Here is a 27,898-nt window from a genome sequence, read left to right as displayed (position 1 = left end):
AACTGTCTTCACTGGTTTGTGATCTCATATGTGACATGACACTTGGTTAATTATTGAAGGGCTGGCTTCAGCTCAGCCTCAGGGTTGAGTCCACACCCCACACCACCACCAGTTTACACAGATGTGTTTTCCGCCCTATGTCACATTCCCTCTGCCATTGCAGTTGCCTGGCTGGCTCACCATGCTGTGCACCTGCCATCTTAGGGCAAGTCCTCCAAGGAAGGGACTGGCTAGGCACTGCTGTCCCTGTGCTTGTGGTGGTGGCTGGCTTAGAGCAGGCCCCAGGGATTTATCAAAGGGAGGACTCAGTGTCATCTCCCTGTCTTTTTTTTTTATTTCTAATAATATTTTTATTTATTTATCTATTTGAGAGAGAGAGAGACAATGGGCATGCCAGGCCAGGGCCTCCAGCCACTGCAAACAAACTCCAGATGCATGCGCCTCCTTGTGTATCTGGCTTACGTGGGTCCTGGAGAGTCGAACCGGTATCCTTTGGCTTTGCAGGCAAATGGCTTAATCACTAAGCCACCTCTCCAGCCCCACTTTATCTTTTTCTTTTATTTTCACAATTTTTATTAACATTTTCCATAATTATAAAAAATATCCCATGGTAACACCTCCCCCCCTCCTGCACTTTCCCCTTTGAAATTCCATTCTTCATCATATTACCTCTCCATCTCAATCACTGTACTTATACCAACCTATTAAGTACCCTCCTCCCTTCCTTTTTCTCTCCTTTATACCTCCTTTTTAACTTACTGGCCTCTGCTACTAAGTATTTTCCCACTCATGCAGAAGCCCAATCATCTGTAGCTAGGATCCACATATGAGAGAGAACATCATCTCCCTGTCTTTGCTCAGACGTGGAAGTGTTTTCCTCTGCCCACAGGGGCCTTGGACAGAACCCTTCTCTAATGCCAAAGAACCACTCTACAGTGCCTGGGACACAGAGGCCGGGGCAGCGTGAGTAGGGAGGAGGGGAGACAGCTGGAGGCTATGAGAAAAGGAGCTTTAAGATCACTGGAATTTGTTTTGTAAAAAGAAGAAAGGTTCAAGGTGGCAACACAGCCAGCTGTCTCCCCTCTGTGTCACACAGAAACTGTAGGAACTAGATTGGCTCTGAGCCTAACTCTCTCGCACCTGCCAACTCAAAGCAGAAAAGGCTTCACTAAGTCTTTTCATTTCCAATGGGCTGGACACAGGGCCTGGTCCAGAAATGGCTGCTGTGTAAGTGACGGTCAGGTCTCTGGAGTTCTCCACTCATGCATGCCTCATTCACCCAACACACCAGGCTGAAGCAGCACGATGACTTAGAAATCAGAATGACACTTTATTTTAAGATTTGATTTTTTTTAGCTTATTGATAATTTTCATACATGTGCATTTTGATCATAATCCCCTCTCATTCCTTCTTGTCATCCCCTTTCCACTGAACTCCTCCTTTCTAACTAGTCCCTCTTCTGCTCTGACCCTTTTTTTTTTTGTTTGTTTTCTTCCCTTCTCAACCATACAGGAGAGCATGTCTATGGGCCAGATATTATGCAGGCCTTGGTATGTGATAATAGCTTTCGTGAGGTCATGAATGCAACGGCCACTGCCTGTCCAGAAGACGGTGTTCCACAGCACTCCTCCCCATCCTCTGGCTCTTACATTCTTTCTGCTCTGTCTTCCACCAGTGTTCTGAGCCTTGGAGGGGGTGATGTACATGTTAAGACTTGATTTTCTTGCTATGATTTTCTATCGACTCTTCCATGATTGTGTCATCTTCTTCCACAGTGACCAGCACCTTCTTGCCCACGAGACTGAAGATGTCTTCAGGACGACAGCCTTTGGGCTCCCCAACCTTCACAGTGAGCATGTCCAGTGTTAGAATGGTTCCTTCTGGGATTTTCACTTTGGCTACCACTGACTTGCCCAGCTGTGGACAAGAGGAAGATACAGTGTCAGATGCCGTTAGTAACCCTACGCAGTGCTTGAGGTCCTTTTTCAGGTACCTTGACAACAGGGACTGTGCCTTCCAGAGCGTCCCAAACAGCATCTTACAGAGGATAGGACATAGCTAATATGCAGTGACACCACAGACTAAGAGGAAAGGCCCTGCCAGCAATACAGCTCAATGGAAAGGCCTCAGAGTATGTAGCCAAACAGAACCAGGCTCAGGTCCCTCCAGCTAAGTGGGCACTGGCTTCACAGTAAAGTCGGTGGGGGGGGGGGGTACAATGCCTATGCCTTGTAAGTTAACTGTAGAGAACAATGACTGTAGGTGATGTAGCTGGAACACAACATGCTCATGATACATGACAACTCTGATTATTTTTATCAACACCTCGTTCAACGTCTCACTATAAATACAGGGAAACTGGGGCTAGAGAGATGGCTCAGTAGCTAAGGCACTTGCCTTCAAAACCTAACAACCAAGCTGAACATGGTGGTGCACACTTTTAATCCCAGCACTTGGGAGGTTGAGGTAGGAGGACTGCCATGAGATTGAGACCACCCTAAGACTAGAGTGAATTCCAGGTCAGTGTGGCCTAGAAAGAGATCCTACCTAAAATAAAATAAAATAAAAAATCTCCTGGTATGCCCATTCTCTGTCTCTGCCATTCTCTCTCCCTGATTACAAATAAAAAATAATAAATAAATAAAGTGGGGAAACTGAGATCCAAGAAAAGTGGGCAACCTGGTCAAGCTGCCAACAGCCAGGATGAGAACCAAAAGGACAAGACTTTTAACTCCTGGTCTAGGGCAGACACATCAACTAGTGAGTTTGGTAAAATAGGGCTCTGGAGGGCTCAGGAACCAATGAGGGTGACAGTTTGATGACAGGAAGTGAGAAGCATAGGAAGGGCCAGGCAGGCCGGGCAGGTGAGGAGACCAAGGGCTCCTGAGAGTCTGCCTCTAAGTAAGTACTCTGAAACGATCTATGGTGCCACACTCCATCCTCCCAATTGTTTGGGATTTGGTGCCAAGGGAAAAAAAATGTATGCCAATGGATGATTGTGTGCCTTTGCTGAGAGCCGCATTTTTCCTCCACTGCCTCCCATTCCAGTTTCTGGAAGTTGTCTCCTCTTCCTCTGCAAGGCATTTTTATCCTTTTCATCCCTAATTTCTTTTTTTTTTAATTTTATTTTTTATAATTAACAACCTCCATGATTGGAAACAACATCCCATATTAATTCCTCAGTAGAGACTCCACTCGAGGTAAAGTTGACAACATTCCTCATGTGTGCCTGGTGTTTGTCCTTTGCCTCAACCCAGACAATCTGCAAAGGAGAAGCCTGCACAGGGCACTCCCAGGGAGCCTGGCTCTATGCATCACGGGGCAGGAAGAAGATTCAGGCTACAGCTCCCAAGAAAGGTCGGTATGCCAGGCGACGTGCCTCAGCATCCCGTCAGATGCTGCCCCAGGACTATCTGCATCCTTGCCCACCAGCCCTCTGCAAGGGGGCAGCTGCTCACTCACCTTCTATGCTTAACAATGCCCAGGATCTCTTCCCAGGGCCTCAGGGCCTGCCTGCTCCCAGGGACCCCAGGCCTGGCCCACGCCTGGACTTCATCTCCTGTATACTTCCTGGAGTCCAGGAATCCTGGGGCTACAGGCTTCAGGGACTTAGTGAAAGACGCTCATGTGACCAGAGAAACTGCCCAAGTTCTTCTTAGGTAAACCTATTCGCCCCGCTGTTCACACTAGCCTGATGAGACTCAGAGGGGACAGGGTAGCACTCCGTTAGCTTACCCGCCTGACTCAGGCAGGGTCGGCAATGAGCCCACCTCTCGGGCCTGTGCGCCGTGCCCACCTCAGGACAGTGTGACCCAGCAGAGCCAGGCGGCACCCACCTTTTCATTGCAGGCCATCTCACAAGGCAACAGCTGCTTGGTTGGGGAGCCCAGTGCCCTCTCCACCAGGCGCACAGACCGCACCAGCTCAGCCAGTTCTCCAGGCTCCAGTGAGGCAGAATGGTCACTCCCCTTCCAGGTCTTATCCAAAGTTACGTGACGTTCCAACACCTTGGCCCCCAGAGCCACTGCAGCCACAGATATGGCTATGCCTGTCTCGTGTCCAGAATACCCTATGGGAATGTCAGGAAAGAGCTTCTGATATTCCTTTAAAATAGAAAAGGGGGAAACGTTACCCATCATGGAGTTTTGTACACGAGCCCCAGTTTAGCCACTCACGAGCTGAGTAGCCACAGACGAGATACTGGAGCTCTGTGAGCCTCTCTTCCCTGGGAGGAATAACTACTGTGTGAATTCAGGGAGGACTCCCAGCACGCCGTGAAGGCTCTACAACTGTGGTTACCGTTGTCATTAAGGATGTGTTTTACGAATGCTTCACTCTGTACAAGTCACCAAGAATGACAACTGAAACTGAATGCCTGAGCTCGTTCAAAAAGCATCTGTCACATTTAATTGGCATGCTGTTTCGAGCAAGTGTGCTGTATGCAAAAATATCATCAATTATATATACAGCCCCATCTCAGTACAATCCTTGGTGGAAGTGCTGAATAACCCAACCGTCATCTATAATTCATTGAATGTAGGAAAAGACTTTCTAAGATGGCTGAGTCTTGCTAGTGAGGGTGACCAGAAAGCTTAAGTCCAGCAGAAAGACTTGGAGTTTCATAAAAGATTAGGGAAGCTGGTGGCATAGGCCCAAAGAGCCAGGCTTGTGGGTGAGCAAGGCAGTGCAGGTTCCAGGGTCAGGGAATTCCAACCACTACAGCGTGGGTGGGCTGGGCTCCAATGGGTCAAAGCAGATCTCACCATGCAGTGATAGCCAGAGGGTGGGGATGAAAGGGAAGGGGGTCTGTGATATACTAAAAACTATCTGGAGTCACAGATACTAAGGTGCTTAATTACACTAATCACTGTGAAGTGGGGCGACAAGGTTATTCACTTTTCTTGCAGTTGCAAACAAATTCCAGATATATGTACCACTTTGTGCATCTGGGAGACGTGGCTAGTAGTGGGAAAAAAAAGATCTGGACTGCCGGGCATGGTAGCACATGCCTTAATCCCAACACTTGGGAGGCAGAGGTAGGAGGATCACTGAGTTCAAGAACACCCTGAGATGACATAGTGAATTCCAGGTCAGCCTGGACTAGAGTGAAACCCTATCTTGAAAAACAAACAAACAAACAAAGATCAGGACTACAAAGGACAGAATGTTTAGGCAAAAAGAGAGTGATGTCAGTTCTGAAAAAGGTTTTTAAAAAGTTAAATACAACAGTGTGGTGGCGCACACCTTTAATACCAGCACTCAAGAGGCAGAGGTAGGAGGATCACTGAGTTCAAGGCCATCCTGAGAATACATAGTGAATTCCAGGTCAGCCTGAGCTACAGTGAGACCCTACCTTAAAAAAAAACAAACCAGGGCTGGAAGGATGGCTTAGTGGTTAAGGCATTTTCCTGCAAAGCCAGAGGACCCAGGTTTTATTCCCCAGGACCCACGTTAGCCACATTGTACAATGGGCCACATGCATCTGGAGTTCATCTGCAGTGGCTAGAGGCCCTGGAGCGCCCATTCTCTCTCTCTCTCATGTAAATAAATAAAAGTAAAATATTAAAAAAAACAGCATTAAAAAACAAGATTAAAAAATCTGACACACATAACAACATGGACGAACACTTTGAAATACAAGAGGGGAAAAAAGGTAGTTGGGCTAGATAGATGGCTTAGCCGTTAAGACCTTCGCATGCAAAGCCAAGAGACCCAGGTTCAATTCCCTAGGACCCACGTAAGCCAGATTCACAGGGTGGTGCAAATGCTGGAGTTTGTTTGCAGCAGCTGGAGGCCCTGGTGCACCTATTCTCTCTCTCTCAAAGAAAAAAGAAAAAAAGGCAGCTGCAAAAGACAAATATGGACTGGAGAGAGGCGTTTGCCTGCAAAGCCAAAGGACCCAGGTTTGGTTCCCTAGGACCCACGTCAGCCAGACGCACAAGGTGGCGCATGCATCTGGAGTTTGCAGTGGCTGGAGGTCCTGGTGCACCCATTCTCTCTCTCTGTGTCTCTCTATCTCAAATAAATAAATAAATAAATAAATAAATGAATAAATAAAATCTTAAAAAAATTCTCTCCTTTATTTTTTTTTTCGGGGGGGGGAGGGGTTTGGAGGTAGGGTCTCACTCTAGCCCAGGCTGACCTGGAATTCACTATATCGTCTCAGGGTGGCCTCAAACTCACAGTGATCCTCCTACCTCTGCCTCCTGAGTGCTGGGATTAAAGGTGTGTGCCACCAAGCCTGGCTTAAATTATTTTAAAAAAAGACAGATATTTCAAGATTCCACTTATATCCAGTAAGTTAAAAAGGAGACATAAAAGGAAGAGAAAGGAAGGGAGGAGGGTACTTAATAGGTTGATATTGTATATATGTAAGTACAATGATTGTGATGGGGAGGTAATATGATGGAGAATGGAATTTCAAAGGGGAAAGTGTGGGGGGGGGAGGGAATTACCATGGGATTTTTTTTTATAATCATGGAAAATGCTAATAAAAATTTAAAAAAAGGGCTGGAGAGATGGCTTAGCGGTTAAGCGCTTGCCTGTGAAGCCTAAGGACCCCGGTTTGAGGCTCGGTTCCCCAGATCCCACGTTAGCCAGATGCACAAGGGGGCACACGTGTCTGGAGTTCGTTTGCAGAGGCTGGAAGCCCTGGCGCGCCCATCCTCTCTCTCTCCCTCTATCTGTCTTTCTCTCTGTGTCTGTCGCTCTCAAATAAATAAATAAAAAATTTAAAAAAAAAATAAAAAAAAAAGGTTCCACTTATATATGATACCCAGGATTGTCAAATGTAGAGGGGCAGAAGGTAAAATGGGCATTGCAGGGGCTTGGGAAGGAGAAATGGGGAGTATTTAATGAGCAGCATTTCAGTCTGGGATCCTGAAATGTTGTGGAGATAGATGGAGGTGATGGTTGCACAACAATGTGAATGCACCAAAGCTACCAAAGTGCACAACTAAAACTGGTTAAAAGGGTGAGTCTGAGCGGGGGATGGCTCAGTCTAAAGGCCTTCCTTGCAAAGCCTTCCAGCCCAGGCTCAACTCTCCCAGGTACCCAAGTAGAGCCACATGCACAAAGTGGCACCTGCTTCTAGAGTTTGTTTGCAGCAGCAAGAGGCCTTAGCATGTCCAAAGACACTCAATCTCAATCTCTCTCACTCCTTGCAAATAAATAAACAAGTAAAACATATATGTTTTGGACTTTCCACATAGGATTTCGCTCTAGCCCAGGCTGACCGGGAACTCACTATGTAGTCTAATGGCAGCCTGGAACTCATGGTGATCCTCCTATTTCTGCCTCCCAAATGCTGGGATAAAAGGCATGCCACACCACACCCAGCTTAAAATATATTGTTTAAAGGGTAAGTTTTGGGCTGGGCTGGGGATATATGACCCATCAATTGAAGGTGCTTACTTCTAAAACCTTCTAGCTTGAGTTGATCTGAGTTCAATTCTACAGTACTCATGCAAAGCCAAATGCACAAAGAAGTACATGTATCTATCTGGAGTTCATTTGCAGCAGCAAGAGGCCCTGGTGTGCCCATTCTCATTCCCTCTCTCACAAATAAATAAAATACACTAAAAAGGGTACATCTTACATATATTTTACTATAATTTTTAAAACACACACACACACACACAAAAAAAAAAAAAAACCAGAGCAATTCACAGAAGAGGACTGCTAATGGCCAATGCACACAGGCACAGGAAATGTACACCTACAGAATATGGTGGTACACAACTCTAATCCCAGCACTCTGGTGGCTGAGGCAGGAGGATCACTGAGTTAAAAGCCAGCCTAGGCTCTAGAGTGAGTTCCAGGTCAGCCTGGACTAGAGTGAGACCTGACTGACAAACAAACCAAAACCCCCATCAAGATTGCCAAAGGATGTTTACATTATATAATAGGGCTAGAGAGATCGCTCAGTGGCTAAGGGGATTGCATGCAAAGCCTAACGACCTGGGTTTGATTCCCAATACCCACGTGTTGCAGGTAGCTTTGCACTGCTGGCAGAAAACACGTGACCAAAAGCAGCTTGTGGGAGGAAAGGGTTTATTTTGGTTTACAGACCCAAGAGGAAGCTCCATGATGGCAGAGAAAATGATGGCATGAGCAGAGGGTGGACATCACCTCCTGGCCAACATTAGAAGGATAACAGCAACAGGAGAGTGTGCCAAACACTGGCAGGGGGAAGCTGGCTATACCACCCATAAGCCTGCCCCCAACAATACCCTGCCTCCAGGAGAATCCAATTCCCAAATTGTCACCAGCTGGGAACCTAGCACTTAGAACACATTCGTTTATGGGGGACACCTGAATCAAACCACACACCATGTAACACCAGATGCAGAAGATGCACATGCATCTGGAGTTCGCTTGCAGAGGCTAGAGACCCTGGAGCACCCATCTCCGCTCTCTTTCTCTTTCTCAAGTAAACATAAATAAGTAAAATCTTTAAATTATAGAACATGCTATGGTTAGTTACAATTTTGGTGTAAATAGGCTGGTGGTGGGGATGGAGGTCGGTGTAGAGTCCTTGCCTAACATGTCTATGACTCCAGCGCCCATTCTTAGCGCTACAATGAAGGCTCCATCTTTCCCACAGGGTACAGCCCAGTCAGACAACTCCCTACGTCATGCTCACCGAGATGACGCGTAGGTTGACATCCTCGGGCTGGAGTGGGTACGCGCTGGTGCACTGGAGGAAGCAGAAGTTGGGGTTGAGGGGCTTCACCATCTGATACACTTTCTTCATGGTGTCCATCGACTGCATGCCACTGGAGATCACCATGGGCCGACCTAGAAACCAGGCCCTTCTTTACAGGAGGTTCAGATTCTCCCCAAACACCCCCCAGCTGATGCTCCTATCATTCAGCTAAGCCTGCCCACAACTGTGCCAGCTTCTGTGGGAAAGTGCAGACCGCCCACCACATCACTCTTCAGCAAACTGAACCAAATCAAAGAGACGGGGGATTTCACAGCCCCGGAGAGAACAGCATTTGAGAAGATCAAAGGGCTGCACAATACAGAATGAAATCTAAAATCCAGCTGGGCGTGGTGGCATACGCCTTTAATCCCAGCACTCGGGAGGCAGAGGTAGGAGGATCACCGTGAGTTCGAGGCCACCCTGAGATGACATAGTGAATTCCAGGTCAGCCTGGGCTAGAGTGAGACCCTACCACAAAAAAAGGCGGGGGGGGGGAAGGGGTCATGGCTGAATGAGGTGGAGAGCTCTCACCTCTAGTACTGCCTAGGGCTCTGCTGTCTCATCCAGGGAACAGTACACAGCAACACAGTAACGCAACCTGCTTCCATCCCAACGTGGCTGTGAAGGTCAACTGAGCTCACCTGGGCTGAGCGGCCGTGTCATGTGCACACATGAGGTAGGCTATCCTACAGGGACCGTGAATAGGGCTCTGTGGTAGAATGCTCACAAAGCCCTGGGATCTGTCCCTGGCACTGCCCCAAACCAAGGGTGGAGCTAGTCGCTGATGTAAGGAAGTTCCTAAATGTGTCTTCATGAGATTCAACAGTGGGCAACTACCCTGGGTCACGGGATTGGGGAAGGGAATGAAAGCTTGAACTCCCTCAGGTTTTATGAGAAACACTGACCTTTCTTGGCTGTCTTCTCCAGATAAGGAAAATTATTAGTGTCTCCGGATCCAACTTTGAAAAATGGAACATTCAGTTCATGCAGAAACTCAACTGCCATCTACAAAAGTCAAAGAGGGAGTTCCTTCTCACCATTGTTCATAAACATTGTCCTCCATACACAAGTGAGGCAAGTGCAAAGTCACACAAGCCCACCAGGGATGGGGCCCTGGTGCGCCAATTCTCTCTACCTCTCCTAACCCCTTTCTCACCATCTCTAAAAATTAAAACAAAACAAAAAGCCATCGCCCCAGCAGGGTGCAGTGGTGCACACCTTTAATCCTAGCATTTGGGAGGCAAAGTAGGAGGATGGCTGTGAATTTAAGGACACCTTGAGACTACATAGTGAATTCCATATCAGCCTCAACCAGAGTGAGACTCTACCTTGAAAAAATAGAACAAAGGACTGGGCGTGGTGGTGCACGCCTTTAATCCCAGCACTTGGGAGGCAGAGGTAGGAGGATCACCATGAGTTCGAGGCCACACTAAGACTACATAGCAAATTCCAGGTCAGCCTGGGCTAGAGTGAGACCCTACCTCAAAAAAACCAAAACCAAAAAAAAAAAAAAAAAAAAAATAGAATGAAACAAACCAGCCAAAAATAATAACAGTAACATTTAAAAACAATAAACACTGTCCTTCTAAAATATTTACACACATATATAATTTTGTTTTTTTTTTTCAAGATATGGTCCCACTCTAGCTCAGGCTGACCTGGAATTTGCTATGTAGTCTTAGTGTGGCCTTGAACTCATGGCGATTCTCTTATCTCTGCCTTCTGAGTGCTGGCATTAAAGGTGTGCACCACCATGGCCGGCTTAATTTTTTAAAACTTTTTTCTGGTTTATTTTTATTTATTTATTAGAGGAAGAGAGAGGGAGAAGGAGAGAGAGAATGGGCACATCAAGGACTCTAGCCACTGAAAATGAACTCCAGATGCATGTGTCACCATGTGCATCTGGCTTAGGTGGGTCCTGGGGAATTGAACCTGGGTCCTTAGGTTTCGGAGGCAAGCGCCTTAACTGCTAAGCCATCTTGCCAGCCCTTTTAACTTTATTTTATTTATTGCTGGCCATGGCTTTTAATCCTTCACTCTCAGGAGGCAGAGGTAGGAGGATGCTGAGAGTTAAGGGGAAATGGCTCAATGGGTATAAAGCGCTTGCTGCACAGGTATGATGATCTGAGTTCTGATCCCCAGAATCCGACTAAGACCAGACATGATGGTGAGCATCTGGATCTTCGTGCCCCTGAGGTGAAATGGGAGGCAGAAGAATCCTGGAGGTTGTGGTATCCATGGCAATGTACAAGAGACCCTGCCTCACATTAGGCAGAAGGAGATCACTGACAGCTGGGGTTGTCTTCTGATCTCTACAAGTATGTCCACACTCACACACAAAGATATTAACCACAATAATAAACACTGCCCTTGTGGTGGGGGAGGGGTGGCATATGAAGAAAAAAGTCCCCTGCTCTTACCCAGCACAAGGGACCCAAAATTTGTTCTCAGTCCTCCCATTCAGATTCAAACATCTAGGGCTGGAGAGATGGCATAGAGGTTAAGGTACTTGCCTGCAAAGCAGAACACCCAGGTTCAGTTCCCTACTACCCACAAAAAACCAGATGCACAAGGTGGCGTATGTGTTTGGAGTTCATTTGTAGTAGCTGGAGACCCTAAATACCCATCCTATCTCTTTCCAATAAATAAATAAATAAAATATTCTTTTAAAAAAATCATGCCTAATCTTGTCTGATCTAGGAGGCTAAGTAGGCTCTGATGAGAAATAGGAGTGGGAAATGGGTGTGGCTTGACTAAATGCTGTAATCCCAGCACTTGAGGGACTAAGGCAAGATCACAAAGTCAGCCTGGGCTACAGAATGAATTTAAGGCTAGTCTGGGCTGCATAGAAAAATTCTGTACCAAAAAGGGAATAAGGGCTGGAGAGATGGCTTAGTAGTTAAGGCATGTGCCTACAAAGCCAAAGGACCCAGGTTCAACTCCTCAGGACCCACATAAGCCAGATGCACAAGGTGGCATATGCATCTGGAGTTCGCTTGCAGCAGCTGGAAGCCCTGGCATGCCCATTCTCTCTCTCTCACACACATATACGCTCTCCCTCTCAAATAAATAAATGAAAATAAAATATTTTTAAGAAGGAAAAAAAAAGCCAGATGTGGTGGCGGATGCCTTTAATCCCAGCACTCAGAAGGCAGAGGTAGGAGGATCACCGTGAGTTCGAGGCCACCCTGAGACTACATAGTGAATTCCAGGTCAGCCTGGGCTACAGTGAGACCCTACCTTGAAAACCAAAAAAAGAAAAAAAAAATCAAACATCAGCCAGGTGTGGTGGCACATGCCTTTAATCCCAACACTCGGGAGGCATATGTGGATCCTAGCTACAATGATTGGACTTCTATGTGAGTAGGAAGGAAACTCAGTAACAGAGGCCAGTAAGCTAGAAGGAGATATAAAGGGAATAGAAAGGGGGAGGGGGACTTAATAGGATGGTATTGTATATATGTAAGTAGAAGAATAGATTAATGGGGGTGAAAAGGCCCAAGTGAGGTCAGGGGAAGGGATAGAGTAAAAGTGGAGGGAGGGCTAATCAAAATCTAAGAGGATATAAATAAGTCACATGGAAACCTACATTTTTGGACAATGGAATTGATTGTTACTAGAAAATTTTCAGTTCCAGGGATGGGATACCTTCCAGTGAGTTGTTGGCCAGGAAGGTCCCTGATGCCCCACAAACATTATAGGCCATTGCCAAGGCCCTTGGTTTCCCACCAGGAATAGATGGTAAGACCCTATTGCTAAAGACTCCACATACTTGGGCTGCAAGGCCACTGAGAAATCCTGCTGGAACTAAGCTGATAACCTCCTCCATGTAGACCAGCTGACAGAACAGTGGAAAACACCATGCTGCATGCAGTTCAATGGGGGAGAGAAATCACTAGTGAAGATACTCAACAGTGGACACTGCAAGCTTTATATTTGGCCAGCCAGGCCAAATTAGCTAACGTGTGCAATAGTGGCATGTCTGTTAGAGGGAAACCAACTGCCCTCTAATTGGACTGGAGGCCCACTCCATGGTAGGGAATATATCCCTGATACTGAAAACCTACAACAGGGGTAGTCATGAGCCCTAGGGGTGTAATGTCTGCTGCTATCTGGCTAAATGTATCTACTATGTTCACCAAATTGCCCAGTAAGCACTTTTCTTAATGTTTATATACATATATTAATGCTATTCTCACTTTTGGTTAGAGAAGCTTCTCTTTTCAGATGGCAGTGACCTTAGGATGACTCAGAAGGCACCATGGTGCTGAGAAGTGACAGAGGAGTGCTCAGCACTGCAATATCTCTATCACACCTTCCAAGGCTCAGGATCCATTGTGGAAGAGGTGGCAGAAAGAATGTAAGAGCCAAAGGAAGGGCAGGACTCCTTATAACATGCTCCTCCAGACACAAAATGGCCTGGATATTGCTGACCTCGCAGTGCCTGGCACTGCCTACACAAGGCCATCATAATAGGAGGAAAAGAGCATGACATCAAAATAAAAGAGAGACTGATTGAGAGGGAGATGGGATATAGTGGAGTTTCAAAGGGAAAAGGGAGGGAATTACCATGGGATATTGTTTATAATTATACAAGTTGTCAATAAAAAAAAATTATAAGAAAAACTTACTCTGAAATTAAGGGTTCCCCTTGCTAAGGAGAGAAAAGGCCAGGTATACAGAGTTAGTCATGGACCAGGCACTGGGACACACACCTATATTCTAGAAACCAGAAAGTGCAGGAAAGAAAATATTGAGTTGGAGGCCAGCCTGGGCAATATATCGATCGTGAGTCAAAATAAAAGGGGTTGGGGGTGACTGCTGGAGAGATGGCTTAGCAGTTAAGGTGCTTGCCTGCAAAGCCTAACAACCCAGGTTGGGTCCCCCAATACCCATGTAAGCCAGATGTACAAAATGGACCACGCATCTGGAGTTCTTCTGCAGCAGCTGCAGGCCCTGGTGCGCCCATTCTCTCTCTCTGCTTGCAAATAAAAAAATAAATAAAACCTTTTTTAAAAAAAAAAAAGAAAAGAAATTAAGGGTTCCAGGAACCAACACTAAATTTCCAAAGATAGGGACATTCTCTCTCTTTCAGGAGTGGAGATATGGATCAGTAGTTAAGGCATTTGCCTGCAAAGCCTAATGACCCAGGTTTGATTCCCCAGTAAGCATGTAAAACCAGAGGCACAAAGTGGTGCATGCATATGGAATTTGTTTGCAGTGGTTAGAGGCCCTGGTGCACCCATTCTCTTTACCTCTCTCATTCTACTTACAGATAAATAAATAAAAATATTTTTAGCCAGGCATGATGGCAAACACCTTTAGTGCTAGCACTCAGGAGGCAGAAGTAGGAGGATTACAATGAGTTTAAGGCCATCCTGAGACTACACAGTGAATTCCAGGTCAGCCTGGACTAGAGCAATACCCTTCCTCAAAAAAATGGAAACAAACAAACAAAAAAAAGAAACACTCTTCCAATGGTTCAAAGTATTCAAACTTGCTTTAAGCATCTAGGTCCCTAATCCAACTAGAATTTAGTCCATGCATGCATGTGCATGTTGGTTTTGGTTTGGCACCATGTGGTAGTTTGGATAGATGACCTCCAGGAGATTCAGGAGTTTATTAAAACTTCTTGGATCTCCAGCCTCCTGGCTGGAGCAGGTGTCAAGTAGACGCATCTTAGGGTCAGCTCCAAGGTGTGGTGGTGGATTTGGAACTTCAATCTAAAGATATACAAAGCGCCTGAGTTCAGCCTGGATTCCTATGTGTGTTGTGTGGTGTGGGTTTTGGGCTCCTTGGCTTGGGGTCTCTCTCTCTCTCTCTGCTTGGACCTGTGAAAACAGGCTAGCTTCTTCTGCCATTATAAAACTTCCTGTGGATCTGTAAATGTCAATAAATCCCTTTCTCCATGAAAATTTAAAAAAAAAAAGATAAAATTATCAAACATTAGCCAGGTGTGGTGGCACATGCCATTAATCCCCGCACTCAGGAGACAGAGGCAGAAGGATCCCTGTGAATTCGAAGCCACCCTAAGAATACAGAGTGAATTCCAGGTCAGCCTGAGCTAGAGTGAGACCCTACCTTAAAAAAAAAAAAAAAAAGAATAAGACAAACCACTTCTCAGAATGGTTCCAAGTAGGCAGGTTCTATCCTAAAAGGTTATTTGAAATTCAAAGCCTGATGCACCTGGCCAGGGCGTCTCACCCTCCTTAAGTATACGCCACTCTCCTGGGACCCCACTAAGCTGAAACACAGACTCTAAAATTTGCCGGTCTACAGTGAGAGTTAAATGTCTGAATTTCGTGTGCACTAAGTAAGTTCCTAGATAATGCCAACAGCCCTGTCCTGAAGCCCCCTTGGAGTAAGGACGTAGGCCACATGGCATGACAATCCGGAAGGCTGGAGGTGGTAAGGAGAGCAGAGGCTGCTCTGCAAGTGACTCTTCCATAAATCGGCCCATCAAAGCTGGAGCTCTGCCCATCTTCCCAGGGGCGAGCTACTCCAAACCCCATGGCTGCACTCTGAGACAACTCCAAAAAGGACTTCCCTCTTCTGCCCAAACTCTGACAGCACAGGGTGGGAGGAGCTGCCCCACCATAGAGAGTGCTTAGGGAAGGGCTGGAGTAGAGCTCATTAAAATGGGGCTTGCCCTCCATATGCAAAGCCCCGGTTCAACTATACCACTAGAGTTGGATTTTTTTAAATTAATTTTTTGGATTTTTGTGGTAGGGTTTCACTCCAGTCCAGGATGACCTGGAATTCACTCTGTATCCTAAGGGTGGTTTTTGAACTCACGGCGACCCTCCTGAATGCTGTGAGCAAAGGTGTGCACCATCATGCCCAGCTTCTGGCTGGCTTCTTCAACCCAGATCTTCATGCATTCTAAGACAACACTTTACTAACTGAGCTGCATCCCCAGCCCCTTCCATATATATATGGAGAGTAAGAGAGAAGGAGAGAATGGGCACCCCAGCCACTGCAAACAAACCCCAGATGCATGTGCCACTTTGTATATCTGGCTTTATGTGGGCATCAGGAAATCAAACTCATGTCATTAGGCTTTTTACAGGCAGATGCCTTAACCACTGAGAGATTTCTCCAGCCCTAAACATTTTTTGTTATGTTTTTGTTGATTTTCAAGGTAGAGGGTCATTCTAGGCTGACCTAGAACTCACTATGTAGTCCCAGGCTGATCTTGAACTCACAGCAATCCTCCTACCTCTGCCTCTTGAGTGCTGGGATTGAAGGGGTGCACCACCACGCTTGGCTCACTATATTTTTTGTTCTTTTCCTACCATGTTTCTCCCGCATGCTCTCCTCTCAGGTGTCACAGTAACCAGTCCTAAGATGGGACTGAAAAAATTCCACTTATAACATACTCAGTGAACACAATATAGAATATAGAGGGTTTCTATGTAAAAAGGAACATTTCTATACTAAGACCTAGATAATGTTCACCGGCTAGACCATTGGCCATCCAGGGTATAAGCAGACAGATGAGTGGGCTCAGGAGAGGGACAGAGCAAGGAGGCCAAATGAAGAAAAACACCTGAAAAATACTTGCCTATGCAAATTGGGAAATTTGCATGGAATTCAATCATTGTCAAGTGACCACAAATGCATGCCTTTAATCCCAACACTCGAGAGGCAGAGGTAGGAGGATCATCATGAGTTCGAGGCCATCCTGAGACTCCATGGTGAATTCCAGGTCAGCCTGGGCTAGAGTGAGACCCTTCCTCCAAAAACTAAAAACAAAACAAGGTAAATTTCTGCTTAGGGAGGGGCCTCATTTTACAGCCCACATAGGGAATCATCGCCGTCTAGTGGCCACTTGTAAAACTGCCACTTACGATCCAGCACAGTGGTAAATGTGCCAACTTGTCACCTGAAAAATCCTAGCTATGGTACTGAGGTGGCCATGTCCCAGTGGCTCTTTTCTTTCCAGGGATCCCTGGCTTCCCCTGGCCTGCCCTGCCCACTGTTTGGTCCCTTTCTTAGGCACAATGAAAGCAGGTAGTCTCAGGGCTTCCGCATGGCCACCTACCTGAAAGAACTCTGGAAGACACATCAACAGCTTCTCAGGTACCTGACTGGGTTTGGTACACAGGAGAGGCAGACCAGCCTTGTCACACGGGACCATGCCAGGGTGCCAGTTGGCAGGCAGCCAGAGAAAGGACAGGAGGAAGGAAAGGCAGGGTGGAGCTAGGGGCCAGAGGAAGGGCGGCTCTATGGGGACAGTCCTGAGGGGTGAAGTGTGTCTTTCAGGAGCCCCACTGAGTTCATGGCTTCTACCTGCTTCCTCAACTGACTGCGGCCATTCCACTTACTTCCGCTGAAGTCCACAAGCCTCTGTGTACCATCGGGCCAGGTGCCCTGCTCATTTTCTCAACCTTAATAAAATGCTGCCACACCCTAACCTTTCCTTGGCACAGACAGCACCCAAGAACAGCACATGGTGGAGGAAACTGGCACTCAGTCAATGCCTACTGTTACAAGGAAGTCAGGATGAATAAACATTGGGAGTCACTTGCTCCATAAACAGGGAACAAGGGACCAACCCATCTCCACCAGCAGGCGGGATGGGCAGGAAACGCTGACTGAGCAAAGCAAGGTCCATGTCTCTTCTGTAAAGGTTTGTAAGAACTCATTTTCTTCTCACTGCCCAGTGCTCCAGGTCAGCCAGAACAGTTGGAAACAAATGGCAGAGGAGCCCCACTGATCCAGTAAGAAAACCCCAGGCTGGCCTTGAACTCATGGTTCTCCTGATTTTCCCTCCCAAGTTCACTTGATTTTGGGCAGGTGTGGCGTGATTGTGTGTATGCAGGTACACACACCCCATACACTTCAAGCATGTGGAGGTCAGAGGAGAACGTTAGATCAAGGGTCTTCCTCTTAAACTCTTCCATGTTGTTTTCCTTTGAAAGGGAGTCTCTCAGGCTGGAGAGATGGCTTAGCAGTTAAGGTGCTTGCCTGCAAAGCCAAAGGACCCAAGTTCGATTCCCCAGGATCCACATAAAGCCAGATGCACAAAGTGGCACACGTGTCTAGAGTTCATTTGCAGTGCCTGGAGGCCCTAGTGTGCCCCTTCTCTCTCTGTCTCTCATCTCTCTGTCTGAAAATAAAATAAAATTTAAAAAATGAAAAGGTTTTTCCTCACTGAAGTCAGAACTACCCTTTTTTTGGGGGGGGGGTGTCAGACTGGCTGACCAGCGAGCCTCAGTGACTCTCTTGTCTTTGCCGCCCATAGAACTGGGGTTACACATGTTCATGACCACAACCACACCACTCGCTTGCTCACGCGCACTCTCTCTCTCTATTTGAGACAAGGTCTTGCTGTGAAGCCTAGGCTTGCCTCAGTGCTACTACCATCGTCTGGCTCCCCAAACCCACCAGTGATACACTACCACACCCAGCTCTTTTCTAAAGAAATGAGATTATTTTTCAACAGACAGATCACATTTGCCTCACCTTTGGATATTGTTTCAAAGGCTGCTGATTTGAAGGACAGCAGGATGGAAATCAGGCCCTAGGAGCGAAGAGCCCTGGAACTAGGTAGTTTTCTCATCCCAGCTTACATAGTATGCCCTTGGGAAATTCCCGTTTCTTTAGGGATTGTGGCACTGGATCTCAGAAACTCTCCCAGGCCGGACCCATGTGCAGAAGGAAGAGTCCCTGAAATGGGTTCCTGGAGCAGTCTGGTTCTGCTGCCAATTTCCAACTTGACTTACTCATTGCTTTCTGAAACTGAGGCTGATGTGACAACAGATCAAAGTGAATCACAGCGAGCCCACTCCTCAGATCTGGACAGAGGCTGCGGCCCTTGCCTTAGCTATAGGAAAGTCATTAACTGAAGACCACCAAGATAGCCACACAACCTCTGTGAATGTGTTTTCCTAAAACAAGCCTGTCTTCTTCCACATGGTGGTGGACCCTGGACCTAGAGGACCTCCAGCCAGCATCACCTTCAAGCCAACATCAAGGGTAGAAAGGAGAAGGGGGATCCCAGAGACTTCAGATAGTCCCTGTGGGAACTAAGTGCTCTGGAAAACAACAGAGGAAGAGTTAGGTATATTGGGCTGGAGACATGACTTAGCAGTTAATGCACTTGCCTGCAAAGCCAAAGGACCCAGGTTTGATTCCCCAGGACCCACATAAGCCAGATGCACAAGGTGGCACATGCATCTGGAGTTCGTTTCCAACAGGTGGTGACCTTGGCACATCCAGTCTCTCTCTCAATCTGCCTCTTTCAAATAAATAAATAAAAATAAGGACTGGAGAGATGGCTTAGTAGTTAAGGTGTTTGCCTGCCAAGTCAGGACCCAGGACCCACATGAGCAGATATACTAGGTGTCACATGTGTCTGGAGTTCTTCACAGTGGCTAAAGGCTCTGGCATGCCCTTTCTATCTGCCTCTTTAGTGTGCTCTCTCAAATAAATTAATTAAAATAAATAAATAAATAAATTTTTTAGAGAAAGAGTTAGGTATATTTTAGTATATCCTCCAAACAAAATATTCTATCACGTTAAAAACTTTATATATGGGTTAGGAGGATTGCTATGAGTTCAAGGCTACAAACAAAAGAAGAAAAAAAAACTTTATTTACAAGGTGGGGTGGAAGCTTACCCTATAATGTTGACTGGAAAAAGCAAATCAAGTTACAACCTAGGTAGATACTATAACCAGGTAATAAAATATACACAGAGAGACTTTGAGAGGAAATATATCAAGAGATGCTACATAGAGCTCACAGGCCACCCCCCCCCGCCCTTTTTGAATTATACTGTTTCTATGAGTAAACTTTTTTTTTTTTCTTTTTTTTGGTTTTTCGAGGTAAGGTTTCACTCTAACCCAGGCTGACCTGGAATTCACTATGGTGTCTCAGGGTGGTCTCGAACTCACAGCAATCTTCCTACCTCTGCCTCCTGAGTGCTGGGATTAAAGGTGTGTGCCACCATGCCAGGCATTTTTCTTTTTCTTTTCTTTTTTTGGGGGGTTTTTCAAGGTTGGGTCTCATTCTAGCCCAGGCTGACCTGGAATTCACTATATAGTCTCAGGATGACCTCAAACTCTCAGCGGTCCTTCAACCTCTGCCTCTCTAGTGCTGGGATTAAAGACGTGTGCCACCACGCCTGACTGACTAGACTTTTTTACATTCAGAAGAGAATATAAGCACATCATAAGCAGTCACAGTGCAAAATAGACCTAACACCTGGCATAAACTGGACTTCTCTAAGATGTCAGCATGGCCAAGCCCAAAACACCAAGACCAGCCTTGTTGGCCACTCCCTAGGGTAATGACAGTGCCACCCACCAAGCCAGTGAAGATGAGTTGGCAAGGAGTCCAGGTTTCCAATTCAGACCTTTTGTACTGGGAGCATGTGGCCCAGCTCAGGTGTCTCAGATTTGAGGGGCCCTGGGAGACCAGTGTAGCTACCCCTGACTCTCAGAGATACTCTGTCCTCTGCTCACAAAGATTCTTCCCCAGGTCTTGGCACCTGTTGGCTTCCCACCTAGTTGGACACAGAAAAGGTAAGAAAGGGCTAGAGCCGGCTTTAAGCCAACGTCACCAGGCTGCCCACTGTGGGTCTGGTAACAGGGCAGACTGAGAGGTCAAGTGCTCACCTCATCCATGCCAGAAGCAGTAAAGAAGATGCCAACCTCCTGGGCATACTGTTGCAGTTCTTTGTACTGGGCATGGCTGAATTCTAGGTGCCGCTTGTGTTCCCCATATGTCTTCCCCCAGGAATGCTTCGAGGTGTATGGCCTCTCCAGCGCCTTCCGGTTGAACTTGAACTCCAGCTCACTCTTCTGGAACTTAGCACAGTCAGCCCCACACTCCTGTAACACACAGTAGGATGCCTTTCAGAGACTTGGCTCCTTGTTGGCTGTTTTGTTTGTTTGTTTGTTTTGGTTTTTTGAGGTAGGGTCTCACTCTAGCTCAGGCTGACCTGGAATTCACTATATAGTCTCAGGGTGTCCTTCAATTCACAGCAATCCTCCTACCTCTGCCTCCCAAGTGCTGAAATTAAAAGTGTGCACCACCATGCCAGGCTCTTGTTGGCATTCTTACATGGGTTCTGGGGATCAAACTCATGTGCTCATGCTTGGGAGGCAAGCATTTTACCAACTGAGCTATCTCCCCAGCTCTGAGTTCATAAGATTTTTATTTTATTTTATTAATTACTTTTGCACTCAGTGAATACAGTCAAGTTGACACCATTGTTAGCCTCCTCCATGTCCTACTCCCTTCTCCTGGCCCCTCCTTGATGAGGAATACGGGTCATGCATTGTGGATCGTAAGATTTTTAAATTGTAAGACACAGCAAAAGATTGTAAAATAGGGTTGGGAGAGATGGCTCAATTCTCTAGTACCCACATAAAGCCAGATGCACAAAGCCATGCATGTGTCTGGAGGCCCTACTGTGCCCATTCTCTCTGTCTCTCTTCTACCTCTCTGCTTGAAAATAAATAAATGAAAAAAGATTGCAAAAGAAATAGAGCATGATGGTGCACGCCTTTAATCACAGCACTCGGGAGGGAGAGACAGGAGGATCACAGTGAGTTTAAGGCCACCCTGAGACTACATAGAGAATTCCAGGTCAGCCTGAGCTAGAGTGAGACCCTACCTCAAAAAAACAAAAAACAAACAAAAAAAACCCTCAGCACAAGATTATTAAATAAGTCTGAGACTTGAATTTCAGAAAGTCCTTCTGGCTTAATTATCTCTGACCCTAACTCTTAAGACTGGTGATTTGCCATCCCTAGATTCCATTCTTCCATCTATAAGCCCCAGGTCTTAAACTGCTTTGAGAAATCCCCCCGGGTAAGGGAACAAGGGTAGAGAGGGCCCTGCGCCCCTTTCTCTGACTTCAACAACAGCAACTCCGCAGCCAGCTGTCCCGGACCTGTGCTTCCTGGTGTGGCTGGCTGACCAGGATCTGAAACTCAGAGCAAAGGGGATGAGCACTGGCCCGTTTGGGCATCTCTGCTGAGTGGAAGGGAAAAGAGAAAGACCGTCAGGCCAGAAAAGCTATATGCCCATTGCAAATCTGCCAATCTCCCACAGTTGTTTCAAAAACTATTGAATAAAGGATTAGGTAAAATCTTCTAAGGTCTCAGTTCACTGCCATTTCTGTACACAAAGAGGTGTTCCAGCTATTGAAAAATTCTTTGGCTGGTCCTGGTGGTACAGGCTTGTAATCCCAATGACTTAAAGGCCAGCCTACACAATTTAAAGAGACCCTCTCTCAAAATAAAATGTGAAAGCTTGGCACACGCCTTTAATCCCAGCACTCGGGAGGCAGGGATAAGGAGGATCGCCATGAGTTCAAGGCCACCCTGAGACTACATAGTGAATTACAGGTCAGCCTGAGCCTACAGTGAGACCCCACCTTGAAAAAACAAATAAAAACACAAACAAACAAAAACAACAACAAAATTTGCTAGTGAGGGCTGGAGAGATGGCTCAGTGGTTAAGCGTTTGCCTGTGAAGCCTAAGGACCCTGGTTCGAGGCTCGTTTCCCCAGAGCCCACATTAGCCAGATGCACAAGGGGGCGCACACATCTGGTGTTCGTTTGTAGTGGCTGGAGGCCCGGTGCGCCCATTCTCTCTCTCTCTCTCTCTCTCTCTGCCTCTTTCTCTCTCTGTATGTCGCTCTCAAATAATAAAAATAAATAAACAAAAAAATTAAAAAAAATTGCTAGTGAACCAGGCTTGGGATCAAAATATACCTTACCCACTTTCCTATATGTAGCAAAACAGCTTTATTTTAATTTTTCATCCATCTTTTTGTCTGAACTACATTTCTTCCTCATTTCTATATCAGCACAGTGCCTTCACAGGTCACTTTGTCATTTCTTTCAATATTTTGTTTTTATTTGTTTATTTGAGAGATGTTTGATACAGAAATAGGCAAGAACGGGAGCACCAGAGCTTCCAGTCACTGCAAAGAACTCCAGATGTGTGCTCCCCCTTGTGCATCTGGCTTACGCAGGTCCTGAGGAGTCAAACCTGGGTCCTTTGGCTTTGCAGGCAAGTGTCTTAACCACTAGGCTATCCCTCCAGCCCTGTCATTTCTTAACTCTCCCAGTCTCCAAGGCATTTTTATATGCTGTTGCTAAAGCACTTAGGGGGTGTTCCCCTAAGATTCACCTGCATTGGACTCTCAAGTCTATCCCTTAGCTAATGGTTAAACTCACTAACTTTGCTTCACTCTGACTTCTGAGACACCAAGTCAAAATCTGAACCATGGGCTGGGGAGCTGGCTCAGCACTTCAGAGTATGCAGGCCCAGGGTTCAATTCCCCAGCACCCATATAAAGACAGAGGCACAACGTGGTGCATGTGTTTGGAGTTCATTTGCAGCAGTAAGAGGCTCTAACATGCCCATTCTTTCTCTCTTACTCAAATACATACATATATGTATTTAAAGATATACATATATATGTATGTATTTAAAGATATGAGCTGCACCTGAACAAATGTCCCCCAAGCCTCTGGAGGGAGTTTCGTCAGGCTGCATGGCTACCACTGTGGACTACATTCCGTGTTGCTGGAGGCATTATGTATTATACATTATGATAATAAATTCTAATAATACAATAAAAATAACTGAACTCAACTTTTTTTTTTTTATTTGAGAGCGACAGACACAGAGAGAAAGACAGATAGAGGGAGAGAGAGAGAATGGGCGCGCCAGGGCTTCCAGCCTCTGCAAACGAACTCCAGACGCGTGCGCCCCCTTGTGCATCTGGCTAACGTAGGACCTGGGGAACCGAGCCTCGAACCGGGGTCCTTAGGTTTCACAGGCAAGCGCTTAACCGCTAAGCCATCTCTCCAGCCCTGAACTCAACTTTTAATATTGCAAACTGACTTGCATGAGCAAGTCAGCTTGGATATAACATGCAAATGTGACTCCTAAAATGACAGCAAAGTCAAAAGTGCTGAGATTTCAAGAAATTCCCCTGCTTTAAATTTTAAAGCATACATACACACACACAGAGAAAAGCAAGAAAAATCTGAGGCTTTGAGAAGAGAAATCATCTGCCCAAGACTGTGCAGCTAGTGAACAGAAGCTGGGCCCACTGCAATGCAGCACAGGCTTAGCCTTGTCATGTTGCTCCTCACTGCTAACCACCCTCCGAAAATAAAGGAGAGACTGTGTGAGGAAAAAGACACGTAGCTCTGTTTCCATGGAGTTAAAACTTTACAACTTCTGCATGGATAGAGGTCACACCTTGAAAAAACAGGCTGCTCCTCCAAATTAAAAGCAGGAATATTCCCCTTTCCCATATAAAAGCTGGTGACTTGAGGCTAAAGGCAAAGATTATAACATAAAGTAAAATAAAACACTGCCTACTAGCTGTTTGCCACAGACAAATCACTTGGCTTCTTTGAGTTAAAATGAATTTAGCAACAGGTTGTTGTAGGAATTAAATGCGGGCATAGTAGTGTTTAATCTCACCATTTGGGAGGCACAGGTAGGAGGATCTCCATGAGTTCAAGGCCAGCCTGGGACAACTTAGTGAATTAAAGGTCAGCCTGGGCTAGAGTGAGACCCTACCTCATAAAAACAAAAAACAACAACAACAAAAAAGCTATATAATGGATGGAGGAATGGCTCAGCAGTTATGACGCTTGCCTGAAAGGCCTGACAACCTGGGTTCAATTCCCCAATACTCATGTAAAGCCAGATGCAGAAAGTGGCACGTGCATCTGGAGTTTGTTTGCAGCTAGAGGCCTTGGTTCACCTCTTTCTGTGTGAATTGCAGGTTAGCCTAGCTAGAGTGAAACCCTACCTCGAAAAGCAAAACACAAAAAACAAAAAAACAAAACAAAACAACAACAACAAAAGGGGGTGGTGGAGAGATGGCTTAGCAGTTAAGTCGCTTGCCTGAGAAGCATAAGGACCCAGATTTAATTCCTTTGATTCCCCAGTACCCAAGTTAACCAGATGCACAAAGTGGTACACATGTCTGGAGTAGATTTGCAGTGATTAGAGGCCCTAGTGTGCCTATTCTCTCTCTCTCCCAAATAAATAAATAAATAAATAAATATATATATTTTAATGGGCAGATGCTGGGACTGGGGAGATGGCTCAGCATTAAAGACACTTGCTTGCAACACCTGCCAGCCCAAGTTCAATTCCCCAGTGTCCACATAAAGCCAGATGCACAAGTGCATGAATCTGGAGTTTATTTGCAGGTGCAAGAGGCCCTACTACCCCTTTTTTTGGTGTGTTGGGGGGAGTTCAAGGTAAGGGCTTGCTCTAGCCCAGGCCGACCTGAAATTCACTATGTAGTCTCAGAGTGGTCTTGAATTCATGAAAATCCTCCTACCTCTTCCTCCCAAGTGCTGTTAAAGGCATGTGCCACCATACCCAGCCCAATTTCTCTTTCTTGCTTGCTCACACTCTCTCTCTCCTTGCAAATAGTTGCAAAAAAAATATTTTTTAAATGGGCTGGAGAGGTGGCTCAGCAGTTAAGGCACTAGCTTGCAAAGCCTAATGACCCAAGTTCAATTTCCCAATACCCACATAAAGCCAGATGCACAAAGTCATGCATACATCTGGAGTTCATTTACAGGGGCTGGAGGCCCTGGTGTGCCCATTCTCTCTTCTCCTCTAAATATATTTTAAAAAAAGAAAGAAAAAAAACCAAGGGCTGGAGGGACTGCTTAGTGGTTAAGGCATTTGCCTGCAAAGCCAAAGGACCCAGGTTCGACTCCCCAGGACCCACATTAGCCAGATGCACAAGGGGTGCAAGTGTTTGGAGTTCCGTTGCAGTGGCTGAAAGCCCTGGCAGTGCCCATTCTCTCTTTCTCCCTCTTTCTCTGTCAAATAAATAAATAAAAATATTTTTTTAATAGCCAGATGTGGTGGAGTCTTTAATCCTAGAACTCAAGAGGCAGAGGTAGGTGGATCACCATTTGTGGACACTACATAGTGAATTCCAGGTCAGTCTGGACTATAGGGAGACAGTATCTCAACAAAACAAAACAAAACAAAATTAAATTAAAATTAAAAAAAAGAAAGAATAGCAAGCCAGATGTGATATAATCTCAGCACTACAGAAGCTACAACAGCACTAGGGAGGCTGTGGCACTGTGACAAGTTCAAGGTCAGCCTGAGATAAATAATGAGTTCCAGGATAGCTTAGACTACAGAGTAAGACAATGTCTCAAAAAAAAAAAAAAAAAAAAAAAAAAACACCAAAAAACAAAACAAAACAAAAAACCAGCAGGCCACGGTGGTGTAAGCCTTTAATTCCAGCACTCAGGAGACAGAGGTAGGAGGAAATGCCAAGAGTTCAAGGCCACCCTGAGACTACATAGTGAATTCCAAGTCAGCCTGAACTAGAGTAGTAGACCCTACCTTGAAAAGCCAATAAAAATAAAAAGAGAGACTAATTGAGAGGGGGAGGGGATATGATGTAAGGTGGATTTGTAAGGGGGGAAAGTGAGGGTGGGGAGGGAATTACCATGGTTCATTGTCTACAATTATAGAAGCTATCGATAAAATGTTTTTTAAAAAAGCAAGAAAAACAGGGCTGGAAAGATGGCTTAGCAGTTAAGGCGCAGGCCTGCAAAGCCACAAGATGCCGGTTCAACTCTCCAGGACCCATGTAAGCCAGATGCACAAGGGGGTGCATGCATCTGGAGTTCATGTGCAGAGGCTGGAGGCCATTCTCTCTTTCTCTCTCTCCCTCCTCTCTTTCACATAAATCAATAAAAATGTTTTTTTTTTCTTAAATAAAAGAGGGCTCAGAAGTTAAATGCACTTACTTGCTTGCAAAGCCTGATGGCCAGGGTTCAATTCCCCAATACCCACCTAAAGTCAGATGCACAAAGTGGCACATGTGTCTGAAGTCCATTTGCAGTGGCAAAAAGGCCCTGGCACATCCAATACCCCCTCCTTTATATGCTTGCAAATAAGTAAATATTTGGAAGAAAAGAAACCATCACCAGATAAAACAAAACAAACAAAGAAAGTGAGGATGGCAATGCAGTGTGAAACCCAAGGCTGAGAGAGAAGTTGGGGAAGGCATCCATCCAAGTAGTAATGACGGAACATGAAAGTAAATTTACCAAGAGGAAGCACACATATTGTAAGCGTCCTATCACTAGTAGTTAACATTAATGGAGTTCTGTCTCAAGTATCATACATTAGTTTTCTCATTTGATCCTCATAACAATCCCAAGAACGATTACTTATCAAGCTGGGTTTTTCAAATGAGGAAGCTGAGGTTCACAGAAGTGAAATTACCAGGCTTTTAAAGACTTCATATTCCAAAGCCGGGCGTGGTGGCGCACGCCTTTAATCCCAGCACTCGGGAGGCAGAGGTAGGAGGACTGCTGAGTTCGAGGCCACCCTGAGACTCCATAGCGAATTCCAGGTCAGCCTGGGCTAGAGTGAGACTCTACCTCGAAAAACCAAAAAAAAAAAAAAAAAAAAGACTTCATATTCCAAACACAGGGAAAAGCTAAGTGAGAAAATGCCATAGCAACTGCCAGGGACTGTAATTCCTCGAAGTCAAAGTCACGGGAGGATGTCAGAGGTGACATATGATAAGCAGGAACGGGCCCGGTCACTAAGATTTTAGAGGCCACTGAAGATGACTCTGGGACTGGGCAGATGGCTCAGCCGTTTAAAGGCAATTGCTTGCAACACCTGCCAGCCCAGGTTCAAGTCCCCAGTATCCACGTAAAGCCAGATGCACAAAGTGGCGTCAGAAAGAGGTCAGGCTGGAAGGAGGGCGCTGGATGGAAGACATGTCAGGAGGAGAGGGAGAGGAACACAGCACTAGCCACCAGAGGCCGGACGCCCGCAGGGGACCGCTAGGGAAAGCCTCCCGCGACCGCGCCCTCCCGGGAGCTCGCCCCTCACCTTGGCCATGCGGATCATGCGCTTGGCCACGTCCAGGTCGCCCTGGTGGTTCTGGCCGATCTCGGCAATGATGAAGCACGGGTGCTGCCCTCCCACCCAGCGCCCGGGACACAGCTCCAGCTCCAGCGGCATGGTGGAGGCTCGCACCCGATCACTTCCCACTCAGTCCCCGGGGCCGCCACCTCTGCCTGCCGCGTGCGCAGCCCGGGTCGCCCGCGCCAGGCCCGCCACGTCAGCTGGCGGCCACCGCGCAACCTATCACCGGGCCCCGCCTCGCTTCCGACAGCCAATCAGGAACCTTCTGCG

General features: G+C 46.3%; 1 protein-coding gene across 1 annotated transcript; it reads right to left on the bottom strand.

The window, feature by feature from the left end:
- Positions 1-1,310: 1,310 nt before the first annotated feature.
- Positions 1,311-27,787, bottom strand: Nans (N-acetylneuraminate synthase). Its single transcript, XM_004656952.2, has 6 exons — positions 27,593-27,787; positions 20,332-20,547; positions 9,614-9,713; positions 8,646-8,800; positions 3,838-4,104; positions 1,311-1,918 (listed from the first exon to the last, which is right to left on the bottom strand). Exons 1-6 carry the CDS (start codon positions 27,722-27,724, stop codon positions 1,709-1,711), a joined length of 1,080 nt encoding a protein of 359 aa, XP_004657009.1. The 5' UTR covers positions 27,725-27,787; the 3' UTR covers positions 1,311-1,708.
- Between the last annotated feature and the right edge of the window lie 111 nt (positions 27,788-27,898).

The sequence above is a fragment of the Jaculus jaculus genome, chromosome 1 (assembly GCF_020740685.1).
Source record: "Jaculus jaculus isolate mJacJac1 chromosome 1, mJacJac1.mat.Y.cur, whole genome shotgun sequence".
Lineage (NCBI taxonomy): Eukaryota > Metazoa > Chordata > Mammalia > Rodentia > Dipodidae > Jaculus > Jaculus jaculus.
Note: the sequence above shows the minus strand (reverse complement) of the source record. Positions and strands in the feature narration are given on the sequence as shown.